Source organism: Drosophila tropicalis, unplaced genomic scaffold, assembly GCF_018151085.1.
Source record: "Drosophila tropicalis isolate 14030-0801.00 unplaced genomic scaffold, ASM1815108v1 contig_593, whole genome shotgun sequence".
Taxonomy (NCBI): domain Eukaryota; kingdom Metazoa; phylum Arthropoda; class Insecta; order Diptera; family Drosophilidae; genus Drosophila; species Drosophila tropicalis.
In genome coordinates this window covers 8,977,547-8,993,456 of record NW_027173070.1, presented here as the reverse complement: position 1 = coordinate 8,993,456, position 15,910 = coordinate 8,977,547, and the positions used below count along the sequence as shown (strand labels likewise).

The following is a 15,910-nucleotide window of genomic DNA, read 5'->3' as shown; positions in this document are numbered from 1 at the left end:
TAAATATTGAATTGTTATGGAATCGTTAAGAAGTAACTACGGAATCGTTCAGGAATCTTACATGAATCAATCATGAATCACTCAATCCTTAATCCTATTTCATTTGTTTGTTTAGTTAAATAAACTATTGTTCCACCAAAAACCGTAGTATTATTTGTCTTCATTTTAGTTCAATTTAACAACCGTTTTACAACACTGCACATATTGGCGAGGTTTACATACTTTCTTGTAAATTTATATAATTTATGAGTATAATATAAATTTCAAAGATTTGATTAGTTATTGAAACATGTTAATCCGTAAGATCACAAAACCCTTTTCATTTTTTGAATATAACAATTTTCAGCCAGAGTTTTTAGAAATAAGATGCACATTTTATTTTCACTTTTCTGAATTAAACTTGAAGGAGGATTGTGTATTATCAAATTTGTAGATAAAGTAAGGTAGTAGATGCTACAATTCTCTACCTAAATAGTTCTGTTAAAATATCGTCTTGGTTTATACTTTCACATATGAAGTCTTGTATTTTAAGATCGTTTTCCTTATTGTATGTAAGTTTCGTTTAGTTGATTTCACTTCACTGCCTGTAAGTATGCAACATTTAATGGCCAATTTAAGAGAGGCAAAGTAATGTTTCGCTCACTCATATAAGCAAAGCGAATTCAAGTTTCATCAAAGTTTGATCAACATTCAAATTACCGCTAGTAATATTCAAAGATAATAATCCTTTCAATGTCACAGGATACAAACTAAGGCAAAGGATTCTATTCAAATGATGCTAAGATCAAGTTTTAAGGCAATCTAAGTTAGTCACAAATTATGTTTGATGAAAGTAATTCTCAATTCTTCTCGGCACTGAAATTGCTGTCACAGCTTTGAGACCTGGAGTTGAGTTTTTCACTGTTCAGTCCGATTTTTGATCTGGTGGATTGCAGTCGACAGAGCGGAGGAAGCATCCAAATAAAAAGTAAAGTGTTTCGCCAAATCTATCACTTAAAATTTCAAAAATGAATTATGTGTTGCATTTTTTGGGGAATTTTCGAAAACCATATGTGATGATGAATCACCTGTTTTAGCTGAAAGATTATGCAAATTAACTGTGTTAAAGATGATGCGACAATATATCTCTTAAGTGAATCAAGTGATGAGTGTGTGTGTAAGACAAGCTTAGAGAAATTTAAATATTGAAAACGGCGTGGATCATGGTGAATCATTTTAGTGTAATGCAGAAAATACTACATAAAATGATTTTAAGGAGAAAAAAAACCGCAACCCACACGACAGCAGCAATGACTGATATACGCGATTTATATAAAAACAAGTTTTAACAGTCATCAAACGACAAGTCAAGGTTAAGAAACTGCAGATAAATTTGCTACCACCACCCCCCGAGGGCAATAAAAAAACAATTTCAAACTTATATACACCTCTTTGTTCTAATGATGCCAATGAAATGAAAAAGTTATGATTGAATTGCATTTTGATAAATGATTATACAAATTTTTGGCTTTAAGCAAAGTTAGTGACATCATTTTTCAAATAAAATTTGTTGTGCCAGTGGGCAGAAGGCAATGAAACATGATTGTTGGGTTGCCCTTAAATGGCAATACCCAATACTTTATATAGAGGATTGTGTTGTTGGTCAACAGACTTTGAAAAGTGACAAAAAATGTCTTTCGAAACAACATTTTTTTTAAAATTTTACAGTAAATTTTCATAGCTTAAGTCTATCCCTTTTTATACTAACTACTAGTAGGCTACTAGGCGTAGAGAATTGTTTAGTTTTTAGGTACATAAATCTAAAACTGAAAACTTGAATGGCATATTCGACCATTACTCGTAAGTAATGGTCACTTAAATGGGCCTCCAATTGAGTCCCTAAGTTTATTCAATTACCGATTTGCATGAACCTTTGGGGTTTCCGTTCAATTAAAACTTACATACACAATTTGCATATAATTTATGACTTAATTACAATTAAATAATATGCTGATTAGACTATTTGTGGCTAGACGTACTTCTAACCCATATACATTTGCATTTGCTTTTAGGCTCCGCCCAAAAAGAAGAACAAAAAAAAAAAAAAAAAAAAAAAATGAGTTTAGTTTATTTTATTTCATTTCATCTTTTTTTTCTTGCTCAATCGTCGAATCAAAAGCTACGGCAGACAGAGGCGTAGCTTTAGCCCGTAAAAAAGGGTGAGGCATATATCCATATGTATATATACTTTTTCATATATACATATAGTTGAGTTTAATATTAATTGTGTTAATTGCTCATACGTCATGTTGGCTTTAAATGAATTGGTTTAGCTTCCCTTTTAATTAAATTTGTTGGAAAAATTTTTGCCGGGCAAACGATGAACAAATGTGTTCAGTATCTCTCTCTCTTGATTGTGTGTGTGTGTCTATATGATCTCTCTTTTTGTTGTTGGTTTTTCTGTTGTTTCTTTTTTGTTATTGTTAAAACGTTTTGCTCTACATAGAGGCCGAGTCAATTGTTTATGAAGTGCACAGAATCTGTATGTATGAACTATATAATTTCGTTTGTATATATGTATATATAGAGCCACTTTAGTTAAACATATGCGAAAGTACATACGTGTCTGTGTGTGTGTGTGTGTATTGTGTTTCCAGATAAACATTTCTTTATATCTTCATTCAGTTTTTATTTGGCGGATGCTACTTGAAAGTTCGTTCAGCATGAAGTCATGCTTCATCCTCAACCAAAACCATAAGCAACCCACATCCATCTTAATTATGAAGTTTTTTATGATGACAATTTCGGCAAAACTAAAAAAAAAAAAAAAAAAAAACTCTTATATAAAAGAAACTCTAATTGCATATGTATATGAGTATACAAATTTTTCTGTTTAACTTTGCTTGTTTTAGAAAAACTGCTGAAGCAACATTTTATTATGTATATATCCGTTAGTCATAGAACTAAATCTCATATTACCCACACGAATGGAGAGAAAAGGAAGAGTATTTGTAGTAGTCTATATAGCATTTGGTATCTGTTTTTAAGCTAAATTTGATAGAAATAATTTGTTTAGTTATCTTTTGTCTAAAAATTGGCTTATTTTATGCAAAATTAATAGCAAACATATTTAGACAATTTTTAATGTAAAAAAAATGAGAAACATTAAATTTTTTCATATATTATAAAGCCAAATTTGTAAACAAAGAAAATTTAACTAATTTTTGTTTATATTCAAAGTCTGAAGGTGTTTTAAAAATGTTTATGTTTAATGCTTAAAAATGAATAAAGAGTTTACAAACAAATTTTACAATTTTAGTCTATAAAGTTTTAAGTTTGAGTTTGCAAAGTCAAATCTACCAAGTGCTTTAAAAGAGCAGTGAAAGGGTATACAAAGGTCGTTAATCCTAAATTCATCATCATGGCAACTTCTTCCTTTGTGCTTTTCAAATGAAAAGTAAACATTGTGTGTTGTTTTGCTTAAAGTGCATAAAAATGGCTTGCTATAAATTGTATAAACAAAATTCCAAAAAAAGTATTTTTTTCGTTTTGATTAGTTTGCCAATAAACAAGACTTCTTATATAAGCACACAGTTGGTGTATGTAGAGGAATTTGAATTTGATTTGAACGCCTTCTCAAGTATCTCACGATCTCACTACAACTACATACTACATGCCACGATCCGGTCACGCCTATTCGCCAGACATAAGGCTGGCAGGCAGGCATCACGTATTTTGGAAATAAAGAAAAATTTTAAGTTTAAAAGCTATAAACTTGTCAAAAAAAAGCGAGAAATACAAACGAAAGTCTTTACTTACTCTAGGAAAGTATGTTAAGTCTAGGCGACGATTTGGAATTACCTATTGGTATTTTAATAGTTTTTAGAGGTGTAAATTTTTAATTATAAATTACTTAAATTTGGCCATGGAAGTCAAGGAAAATGGAAAAATATGTTGACCTTCATTTCATTATATTATGAATGTAAACATATAAGTTTAATGCATAATTATTATTGGTATATACCTACATTTTTGCATTTTTTGATTCATATGACTATAAAAGATCTTAAAAGAGATTCTAGTCTACTATTTTCTAATTTTTATACCCTTGCAGAGGGTATTATCAGGGAGTCGGAAGCGTCTCCTTCTATGCATTACAAACATCTGACCAATTAGATGTTTGTAATGCATAGAAGGAGACGCTTCCGACTCCCTGAAGTATATATATTCTTAATCAGCATGAGAAGCTAAGTCGATATAGCCAAGTCCTTCTGTCCGTCTGTTCAAATCAACTTCACGCCCCCATTTTAAGAGCTATCGGGATAATTGATATTTGAGCTACTTATAGTCCGGAGCAGAGAAAGTATGAAGATTGTCAGGATCGAACCACTATATCATATAGTACTAGAAGAAACATAAATGAAAAAATTAGAGTATCTCTACGATATTTACTTATATGATAGTTTTGTATATAAAACATCAGATCCCGAAATTTCAATCAGATCGGATATCCTCTTTCCAAGATTTTATGCTTTTTTCTCAACTTAAATAAATTTCTTCCATAAGATTACAATTTGTGTAATATTTGAAGTATTCAATTTGGCATATTATATTTTATTTTTAAATTTTGATCTATCTGTATACGTAATTTTACTGGAATCGAAGAATACTTTGGTTATGCGAAGAAACAATTGTAATCAACAGAATTTGTTGGATATATTACTTTTACTTACTTTTACCATAAATTTGGTATTTGAAACTACATATAAAATTATATACACGAGTCTGACGTAAATATTAAACCCAAGTTAAGTAAGTTTTGAATCAGACCTTGTATCTAAATTAATAAAGATATATTCAAAATGATTAAGTTTCAAAAAGGCTTGAATATACCCAAAATTGAGTGACTAGATCTCCACACGAGGTATTAGATTGCTTACTACATTTTGGCATCACGAATATGGCCACAAAGCAAGGTACAGGGAATTTTAAACTCTTTAAGTATTGTGCAAAAAACTCTTCCGTTAAAAGTTGTAATTTTTTATATATTTTTCCGCTGTTTTTTCCTTTTTTTTTTGTGAATTTCTGTAAATTGCATGCTGCAGGGGGAACTTGTTGAACAGGTTGGACCAGATGCCAGGCGCAATTGCATCCGATGGAAATGATTTGGGGCCAACGAGTCACAGTTGGAAGATGGAGGAAAAGAACTTTCAAATATATAGGTATATAAATGTGTTTTTTTGTTTAACTTGAACCGGGTTTAATTAGTAGTCAGTTTGCCTAGTTTGAGTTGGTCTTACGCCATTTTTTGGTATGTATATTGTCAAAGCAAACAATTGAAATGTTTGTTAATTGCTAAGCCAAATACAAGTAATTCGTGTAAAAAGGTGTTGGAGACGACAAGAGGAGAAAACGAGGGGAGACAGAGACAAATATTAAGCCAATTAATGGAAGTGATTGTGCGACTTTGGTTTGAACTTCTTATCTCAATTCCCCGCAGAGAACATTGCCCATGAGTCAGTGTTATCAGCTTTAGGGTAAACGGGAGTGGATTATAATACGAATAAAACTGAACAATAACTTCCCAGGAGGGGGTCAAACACACACTCAGACATCTTATTAATCGAAACCTAATTGGGCATACAAGTTTTTTAACATATTTCTAACATTAACTATTGTTTCCGAATACAAGCAGCTGCAGAATATTCAAATTAGCCAAAAAGTCTTATGTGCGATTAGACGATTTCTCACACATTTTAGGAAGAACTTGCTGACTGACTGACAGCCAACGAAACGAAAAAAGAATAGAGAGAACAAAAGTAACATGGAATTAGCCAGAACACAGAGAAGAAGCCGCCTTTAAATTTACGAAAAAATATTATAAAAAGCCGCCAATAAATTCAACACCCTCAAGGCAAAAAAAAAAATATTTTAGGCATGAATTTTTGTTTTTTTTTTTGAAGCATAAAGCGTAACAAATTGATTGCTAATTGATATTGATATGTCGATTATTTTATAATTATTCTTTATGATCGTTAAAATCGGAACCAGTTTGTTGTTTAGATATCTATAAAGGAGTTACGATATATTCATTTGGCGGCACTCCCGCACTTCAGAAAATTTTCATACCACAGAAACCACTTAAGTTGGCTTTCTTTAATTAAACCAATGTCAGCTTAAACTCAGCAGCAGTTTAGAATGGTGAAACTTGTTGGGCAGCTTAAAACTTTAGCTTGACCATCATCATCATCATCATCATTATGATCATTGTGGTCATTGTAATCATGGGGTTCAGGTACATACATACAGAAATGCTACATCCAACGCCTTCTCCAGAGCTCGTGAAAATCAACGTAGCATGAAGCTATTGTCAAATGATTGCGGATGCTCTCTGCGGTGAAGCTTGTGCCCAGTGAGTGAAGTTTCAAGGTTTTACAAACTCTAAACCAAAAACTAAGTAAATACCATCTGCCAAATGCCTTTCAATTTGGGGTCATGCCACTTGAAAATTAAAAACAATGCGGGCCACACAGAAAACATTTTTTAAAAATAAATTCACAATAATAAAAATGACCAAAATGACCAGCATATAGAGAGTTACTGATAAAGAATAGAATCTATATATGCTTGTGGAGAAATAACTACTAGAAATAAGTTTGAAATCTAATTTGAATACTTACTTTTTGGACTTTCAATCAAAACGATTGCTTATAATTGGATTAAGTTATAAAACAAATGCAAAGGCAAACCAAAGAAAGTCGTCATAACAGCCAAAAATGATTTACACATTTTACTTAATATATTTTACAATATTTTTGAAAAATTTTTGAAAAATGGATTAATCAGTTTTGCCCTAAAGAAGCCAGCTCTGATATTTATAGCTAAAATTTCATTATTAGAGACTAAATAGTGGGTTATCTCTTTGGATTAGTATTTCACTTAGATATATGTATGTATACTATCGCTGCTCACCACTTTGGTGCTTACTTTCCTTTTGATTAATCATTATAATATTTAAGTTTTAAATTTCTTAAGAGTTCGAAAACTCAAAAGAATATACATATGTGCTTAAGACATCATTAGTAAATCTAACTATTCCGTTTTACTTTTAAGCGGAAAAGAATTTAAAATTTCAGACTCCTATATAAGACGTATTCATGACCAATTCCTAATGGATCATGTATCAACATTGTACCGAATTAATCAATTAACTAGATTACAAGAATGCTACGGTTTCCGTGGTTAAAAAGTTTACAAAACTTTTTAACTTTAACTTTGCCAAATTTTAACTGATTTTTGAAAAAGTGAAATCTCAATTTAATGCTTTTTAGTTCCATTAGGAATTGGAATATAAATCACTCTAATTATAAAGTGATTTTTTTTAAGCTTTATGAGAAAAATGCCAATGTGTAACAAAGTATTCTAATAAACCTTTATTTCATAATGTTTTAATTTTTTAAGTGTTTGAAAAATTCATGCCTTTATTTTGACATTAGAATAATGACTTTGAATCTAAGCTCGACAAGTAAAATGTTAATGATTTTTTCCAAAAATCGTATCTTTGCGAATCATTTTGGTCCGTAACTTTCACTTTAGAAAGCTTATATTAAGGTATTGGGATTAATGCAGGACTCTCGCTGAAATTTTCGAGGATTTGGGTGGAATGGTATATGCAGGTTCATAAAAGTCAGTCAAGGAGTCCAAACATATCAAAGAAAAATTTCCAGAAAATCAAGAATTTTCTCAAGAATCAAGTAAAGAAATATTTAGGTACACATAAATTCTTTTAAAGATCTTTATATTAAGAAATGAAAAGCGAATGTATCCATTACTTAGTCAACATCTAATATTTACTCTCTTCTTCTTCTACTCCTTTTCAGCACAATGGATCTGAATAATTGTGGATTCATTGATCCGCAGGCGCAGTTGAGTGCTGCATTGGAAAAACATGATTTACGTGAATTTCACACAGCCCTGGAAATGGGAGCTCGACCAAATTTACAGGATGAGCGTCATATAAGCATTTACGAGAAGGCTCTATCGAAGCCAAATTGTGGCCAATTCATTGAAGCCTGTCTAAGTCATGGATGCAATGTGAATTATGTAAGTTTCAGCCAGGGAGAGTGAGAAAGAGATTATGACATTTATTTTATTTTACACAGATTAATCAGAAACTAAACAAAGCTGCCATTAATTATGCTGCCGACTCACGAGATCCAGGAAATGTTAAGGCTTTGCTCAGACATAGCGGAGTACAAGTGGATCGTAAATATGGCAATTTGACGCCACTCAATTCGTTGGCCAAAAATCTCAATGCCGAGAATGTGACCCAAGTGAGAGAGTGTATGGAACTTTTACTGGACTATGGAGCTTCACCCAATGTGGTGGATCAGGGAGAAATGACACCATTGCATCATGTGCTAAGGAACAACAAGATCAAGGTTATTAAGCAAGAATTGATATTGCTATTTCTGGCGCAACCCAAACTGGATATCGATAGCTATCGCAATGGACAAGTGCGACAGATGTTGGAGCAACAATATCCAGACTTTCAGTTGCCCGAGAAACGTGAAATTGGTCCACATATCGATGCGGAGAGGCTAATGCGCACACTCAGAGATGGAGATGAGCAACAGTTTGAGCAACAATTCGGTGAATATCACTTGAATCTTAGCGGCATAGCTGACAATTCGAAGAACACGCAACAAGAGCAGTATTCACCCCTGCTAATGGAGTCCATCAAGCGAGGTAAACAGCGGGCCTTTGAGGCCATAATGGCAACGGATGCCATTAGGATTGATAGCTCTCATCTGGAATTGGCCATCATATGGGGTAATTGGCTTGCCTTAGACAAATTACTCAAGGATCCCAATTTGAAGCTTAAACCGAATTCTCCGCTACTGAATTCAGTGATTGGACGACTGAATGAGCCTCCGTTGGATGATTTCTGTGATTACCAGCGTTGTTTTGAGTTGCTGTTGGCCAGCGATTTGGTGGACATTAATGAGAAAGATGCTGGCGGTAAAGTGCCATTACACTATGCGGTCAAATATAGAAACCAAAAGGCCATCGAGACTTTACTGCGCAATGGTGCTTATATAGGAGCCAAGAGTGTATTCGAGGACTTGCCCATACAGGATATGGCTCCGGAATTGCTGGAAGAGCATTTTGATTCCTGCATTACCACAAATGGCCAGAAGCCAGGTGTTGAGGGTTTCGAGATCATGATCAACTATAAGAATCTGATGCGTCAAGAGAAGCCGGACAGTGGTAAAAATCTGCAGTATCTGCACGATGAGATGTCCCCCATAGCCTATATAGCCGAGACCAAGGAATTTCGTCATTTGCTACAACATCCATTGATATCGAGTTTTTTGTTCCTTAAATGGCATCGTCTGTCGGTGATATTCTATTTGAATTTCCTACTCTATACCCTCTTCACCATATGCATTATAACGCACACTCTGTTGAAATTCCATGAGAGTGAACATAAGGCATTGACGGCTCTGTTTGGTCTTGGCTCCTGGATTGGTATAATCTATCTATTGATACGTGAATTTATACAATTTGTCATGTCGCCAGTGTTTCACTTTTGGTCCATAACGAATCTGATGGAATTGACTCTGATTGTACTCTCTATATTCACCTGCATGGAGGCCTCGTTTGACAAGGAGACGCAAAGAGTTTTGGCTGTTTTTACCATCTTGCTGGTGGCTTTGGAATTTTGCCTACTTGTCGGATCCCTGCCAGTTCTGTCCATATCCACGCACATGTTAATGCTGCGAGCTGTTTCCAGTAGTTTCATCAAAAGTTTTGCCCTCTATTCGATATTTGTGTTGACCTTCAGTTTGTGTTTCTATATACTGTTTGGCAAGCAGGAAGAGGATGCCAAGGAAGCAACACCAAGTGGCCAGAAGGGCGAGGATGAGGCAGATGATGATCGTTTCAACACCTTCTCAGTGCCCATGGAGGCCTTGATTAAGACCATTGTGATGTTGACGGGTGAATTTGATGCTGGTTCACTTAAGTTTGGTGGCAGTCCTTATACATATTTTATATTTCTACTATTTGTCTTCTTCATGACCATTGTGTTGTTCAATTTACTCAATGGTCTGGCTGTAAGTGATACTCAGGTGAGTAATTGGCAAGAAAATTCATCTCTCTTGAGTTGGAGTTGGCTATAGCTTCTTGATCTATCTCTCTCTCTCTCTCTCTCTCTCTTCCAGGCCATCAAAGCCCAAGCGGAATTGAATGGTGCTATATGTCGTACGAATCTCCTAACACGCTATGAACGTGTCCTTACGGGTCGTCATGGACGTGCTGGCTTTATAGTGCAAACTGAACCTTTTCGCAGCATATGCCGACGTTTGCTCAATATATATCCCAACTATATAACCATACGCCAGATCTATATATTGCCCAATAATGGCAATAAAGTTCTTATACCCATAACCGATGATTCCTATGAGTTGCAACCTCTAAAGTCTGGCCAAAATGGCAATGGTCTGGCCAATTTCCAACCATTGGCCACCCATCCAGCACAGGCACAGAAAAAGTTACTGGATCCCCCACTGCAATTGATGCCCAGCAATTGTTGTTGTTGTCCCCTATTAACTGGAAAATGTTCGCAAATCGATAATCGTACGGTTAAATTGGCATTAGCTGTGATCGATAAGAAGTCCACAACGGAAATTAAACAGCAAAGGGAACAGATGACCGAAAGGCGTCTTTTGCATATTGAACAACAATTGGAACATTTGCTGCAACTAATGCAACAGCAACAGCAGCAGCAACAACAACAATAGACGGCCTTAATATAGTTGACTTAAGTTAATTTATAAAAATTAAATATATGTAGTCCAGAAATTGGTTTTTATTAACATACGAATAATTAGATTTAACAAAACCCCTTAATAATTTGTCCATTTTTTTGGGTTTTTTCTTTTTAGTATATAATGATTATATAGACAGTAAATATTGTATAAACGAATATTTCTTTACTGTTGTTTTCTTTTTGCTCTTTTTGGTTTCCTTCTTTTGTTTTTGTACCCGAGTAAATATATATATATATATATTCTTGTTTTAATTGCAAATGTTTAGAGTTATGTTCTTTTTGTTTTGTTTTGTTTTGGGTTTGTTGGTTTTGTTGATATGATTCGGTTCAAAATGTTTTGTGTGTCACATTATTATTATTATTATTATTAATATTTAATATTATTATTTCTTTTTACACATTTCTTCTTTAACAAATTGTTAACAATTTTTTTGTTTTTTTTTGGTTTTTGTTTGGCGGATCAAATCAAATTAACCAACATTAACGAGAGGCAATTTATGAACAAAATTAATGTTTAGGCTAAAAAAAAAACAAAAAAACAAATAAAGAAAAAACCGTATAATTTATGTAAATTTGATTTGATCCATTGCCTTAAGGGCTTAGCTATTTATATATTAGCTATATAAATATTAAACTATGCCACTTAATAATTTATTTTCATTTCATAGAATGCTTTAAATTTTTTGTTTCTCTTTTTTTTTCATTTTTAGGCGGCAAATTAGAAATTAAAAAATAATTGACTTTTGTTTTATATCAACGAGCGTTTTTTTTTTTTTTTTTTTTTATGTTTTATTCACTTTTGGGTTAAACGTTAACTTGATTTTACTTAAGTGGTTGTTTTTTTTAGGCAAGAATTTCTAACGAATAAGAAAATAAATATAAAAAGTAAGCAGAAGATTTGAACCCAAATTTAGCCAATCCAGATTTATGCACATATAGTATATCTGTATGTATGTATGTGTCTATATAAATGCATAGGTCTTTTGTTCGTTACCAGATTTTAGCTATTTCTTCTTTGGTTTTTGGTTATGGGAGCAAAGCAAGGATCATTGACTATGATCAGGATCATTATACAATAACATTTACAATATAATATATTGCGGCTATACATACGAATTCAATAATATCTAAATGTTAATGTTTTTCTTGATTTTGTTATTAATATTCAATTTCTTTCTGGTTTTTTGTTTAAGTTTATTGTCTTTATATTCTATGACTAAATTAAATTTCTTTCTGTTAAGCCTCTCGATTGATACTAAAAGCGTTTATTTCAATTATTATTATTAATTTAATTTCTGTATTAATATTATTATTTTGAAGACAACTAAAATTAAAGCTTCTCTTAACGTTTTTTTTTTTTTTGTTTGTTTTTGTTTAGTTGTGTTTTTGTTCCTTGTGACTCTCGGTTTGTTTTTTTTTATTATTATTATTTTTTTTTTTTTACGGCTGATGATTGAGATGAGGTTTCTATTGCTATTTCGTTATCAATTTATCGTTTTGTTTGTTTAAACCTATGTAAGACAATATATATATATATATATATATATAAGTATGTATATATATATATAATCCTTGCAACTGTTAGGCTATAGACCAATATTTAAATATCACTTAATTGACGAGTGTTTTTTTTTTTATTTTCTTTTTTTTTCTTTCATTTTTAATTTTCTGTTAACATTGTCTAATTTAAAAGTTATGATTTTAGATTTTTTTTAATGGTTTTTCTTTTGGTTGTGTAAAAATTGCAGTTAAAATCACAAGTTAAGTTTTTTTGTTTTCGATTTTTTTTTGTCGGGTTTTTGTTGAGGGGATTTCTTGGTGTGTAGGAGAAAAAGGATTCTGTAGTTGGTACCATTTAATTTCATCATCATCATCATCATCAATCGCCATAGCTGTCGCTGTCTGATTGTCTGTTGTTCGAAGTTAGAAAAAGATTTATAGAGTGTTTAGAGTGTGCGGTGTTGTCAGTGTATAAATTAATAACTTAAGTCCAATCACAAGATGACTTAAAAAGAAGCAAACAACACATTTAGTTTTTTTTTTTTTTTTTTTATCTTTTTGTTTTAAAATAAAGTTTCTTGGAAACTTATAGTCGAAGTCAAAGATGTTTGTTCTTTTGTTTATCGTGGAAGCTTGTATAGGAGACCATTTCGATTTCGGTATGTTTTTGTTGCCTTTTTTTGATTTAAATTTGGTTTTTTTTTTTTTTTGCGTTTTTTTTTAGTTTTACGTTTTTAGTTAGACTAAATGAATTAGTTAATAAATAAGTTCATATAGTAAAAAATAATTTATAGGTAGAGAATTAATAAAAATGTTAATAAAAGTTCTCACTGGTCTTTTTAATGCACATATTGCTTGGTTTCTTTTTTTCTTTTTGTTGTTTGGGTAGGACTGCTGTTTCAACTGACTTTTGTTGTTTTTAGTTTATAAACTTATGCATTTAGTTGGTACATTTCGATTAATAAGAGTTATTTTCTTTATCTTTATTTATAAAGATAAAACCCAAGTGGGCTGCCTTTGAGTGTGTTTTTTTTTTCTTGTGTGTTACTTGACTTGGATTTGGCTTAAGTTCTCTGATGTCATTTTTTTTTTCTTTTTAGATAGATTGATTGATTTGTTTTCTTTGTGTTTTTTGGAGTAATGATTGAAGTGTTTGAGTGGAGAGTCTGTACAGTATACCTTTTCTTTTGTTTTCATATAATAAATGTATTTATGTATATATTTTCAATTCTACTAATACTTCGCATTTTTGTACTTGAACAATCGGTAATGGAATTATAACGAAAAAACATTTCTTCAATTGTTGCTAACTAATTTTCATATATTTATATGTATGTATGTATATAGTATGTATGGTAATTTCTATAGTTGTATTAGCTCTTTAACTTTGCTTTTCTTTTTTTTAGTTTTTTATTTTGTTTAAAATACTTCCTTTGGCATATGTACAAAATATACTACATATTGTATAGTATAGTATTTAAGAAGAAAGAAAACTGAATAGTTTTACTAGTTTATATATCTATATATATATATATGATCTGCTAGTTACATATGTATATGTGTAGGTCTTTTATAGTTTCAACCCAAATCACTAGAGAAAGAACAAAACAACCTTTTTTCTTTAAATATTCACGATATGATTCGTCTACTGATCAACCGATTGATCCATCAACTGACTGACATGAATTAACCAATCCAGTTGACTTCATAATGTATATGTGTGTAGGTATGTATTTATGTATAAGCTATGCTATATAAATATTATAGTCTAATTGATATATAATGTTCTGAATCTTCTTTTTATGGTTTTTTTTTTTTCTTTTGATTTCTGATTCTGTACCGGTTTAATGCACATTTTTGTTAACACAGAGTTATAATTATATTGATTTCATTTCATTATACTATGGCCCATATATACTATGTACTATGTATATAGAAAGTTTTCATTTTTTTTGTTAGATAGTTCCGTTTCCGCGTATGTGTGTGTGTGTATATATATATATGTATGTATATCATAGTTGTGCCTACAAGTTTAGAGTTCAATCTCAATTTACAAACATTTTGAAGTTCTTTTTGCTTAAAGAATGCCATCAAAGCATATTTTTAACTTGCCCTTAGAATTTTATCACTTTTAAAAAGATTTAAAAAATAGTTAATGGCAAATTAAAGTAATTCTGAAAATCATATAAGAAGTCAAGCACTTCAAAACACAGAATAATGCTTAAACTAATCAAAATTCTACTTAATTTAATAAATTATATCAACTTTAATTGATCTAGAAAGTCGATTAAAAGAATCTTTCAAAGCAAAATGTCATAATAATCCTTAAGGAAAAGAATTCACATTTCATTACAATTCCTAAGAAGAGCTTTAAAAATCAAAAGGTTTAAGGTTTATAGTTAACCTCATGAAAGTATAAGATCTCAACTGACGAAGATTTCGTTTAACATTTAATTTCTGTGTCTCATTTAAAAACCAAAATTATTTAAAATTAGCTGCCTTATCAACTCCGAAGATATTTTGAGTTATTAAGTTTTAGTATTCAGTTTTTCATTTAACAGAAAATAAATTTCAAAACTGCTTCTAAGATATCTTTAAATAGTTAGAGGTAAAAAACAAAGAGAGAATATCTTTGGGCCTATTCCTGTCCTTTTATTTCAAATTGGAGCACTTTTGATAACCTTAAGACTGACTCATCCTTAGGCCAAATATAAATTCCATTCTTCTGATCAATTAAGCACAAAATTGATATATATATATATATATATGTACGTAGATGTATGTTTGTGTGAGTTTGTGTATATGTTTTGATGCGGTTTGTATAAAGCGACTAATTAGTTTAGTATTTATATATATATATATATAGTTAATCCGACTATCTTTAACAAATGCCTAAAACCTAAGAGACTATAAATACTAAATGAGTGAAATGCATTTGGGAATCAGACAACTGGAGGTTGTCAACTTGTTGATGAGCTGCCATTGTTGGTGGCGTTGGAGCTGCTGCTGATGGTACTACTTGTGGCACTGCCCCTCTGGCTATCGTTGACATTCTCCCCCGCTCTGAAGGTCATCTAGTCTCTGTGGATTGCGATGACTGCAGAGTTGTTGGATCTTCAACAATTTCGGGATTATAATCGTAGAACACTTGCGAGGTATCACCCTGCACATTGACATCGATAGGAGCATGCTGCGGCTGAGTACTATTCTCCTCGAGGCCGAGATTACTGAAATCACCACGTGGCGGATCCTTCGGACTGTCCACCATTATTTGAACTGTTGAGGGCATTTGCATATGTCCGGCAGCCAATTGACTATCCGATGACCCACTACTTATACGTATTTGTGGAGGCTTTGGTTTCGATTCATGGCCCGTGCCTGAATAACCTTGCTCATCGTCCTCCTCATCCTTGTATTCCTCGCTCTCACGATGCACCAGGACATGAACCAATGTGGCATTATCTGGTCGCAAGCTAAGCGTATGCGTTGGATGAGTTTGTTGATCTGGTGAAGGTTTGGTCACTATAACCTCCGGAGCAGGTCCTTCGGCTGGAATGAATAAATTAGTTTTTGAATTATCGAATCCTAGAGGATCAA

General features: G+C 32.2%; 2 protein-coding genes across 13 annotated transcripts in view; one reads left to right on the top strand and one right to left on the bottom strand.

The window, feature by feature from the left end:
* The first annotated feature begins 922 nt into the window (after positions 1-922).
* Positions 923-11,065, top strand: pain (painless). Its single transcript, XM_068290665.1, has 4 exons — positions 923-967; positions 7,860-8,082; positions 8,142-10,112; positions 10,206-11,065. Exons 2-4 carry the CDS (start codon positions 7,864-7,866, stop codon positions 10,782-10,784), a joined length of 2,769 nt encoding a protein of 922 aa, XP_068146766.1. The 5' UTR covers positions 923-967; positions 7,860-7,863; the 3' UTR covers positions 10,785-11,065.
* The window catches only part of NaCP60E (Na channel protein 60E), a 39,835-nt gene continuing 34,757 nt past the window's right edge, over positions 10,833-15,910 (bottom strand). For all 12 annotated transcript variants that reach the window (XM_068290658.1, XM_068290659.1, XM_068290648.1 and 9 more), the window contains one exon: positions 10,833-15,862. In XM_068290658.1, the coding sequence (XP_068146759.1) occupies positions 15,384-15,862 (479 nt within the window). In that variant the 3' untranslated portion in view covers positions 10,833-15,383. The remainder of the gene's footprint in view (positions 15,863-15,910) is intronic.

What these genes read in the sequence shown, in the direction of transcription:
- pain (XM_068290665.1), top strand. Translation starts at nt 7,864, where the DNA reads ATGGATCTGAATAATTGTGGATTCATTGATCCGCAGGCGCAGTTGAGT. An exon ending in ATGGATGCAATGTGAATTAT is followed by an intron (nt 8,083 to 8,141) that starts GTAAGTTTCAGC and finishes TATTTTACACAG; the next exon opens with ATTAATCAGAAACTAAACAA. An exon ending in TGGCTGTAAGTGATACTCAG is followed by an intron (nt 10,113 to 10,205) that starts GTGAGTAATTGG and finishes TCTCTCTTCCAG; the next exon opens with GCCATCAAAGCCCAAGCGGA.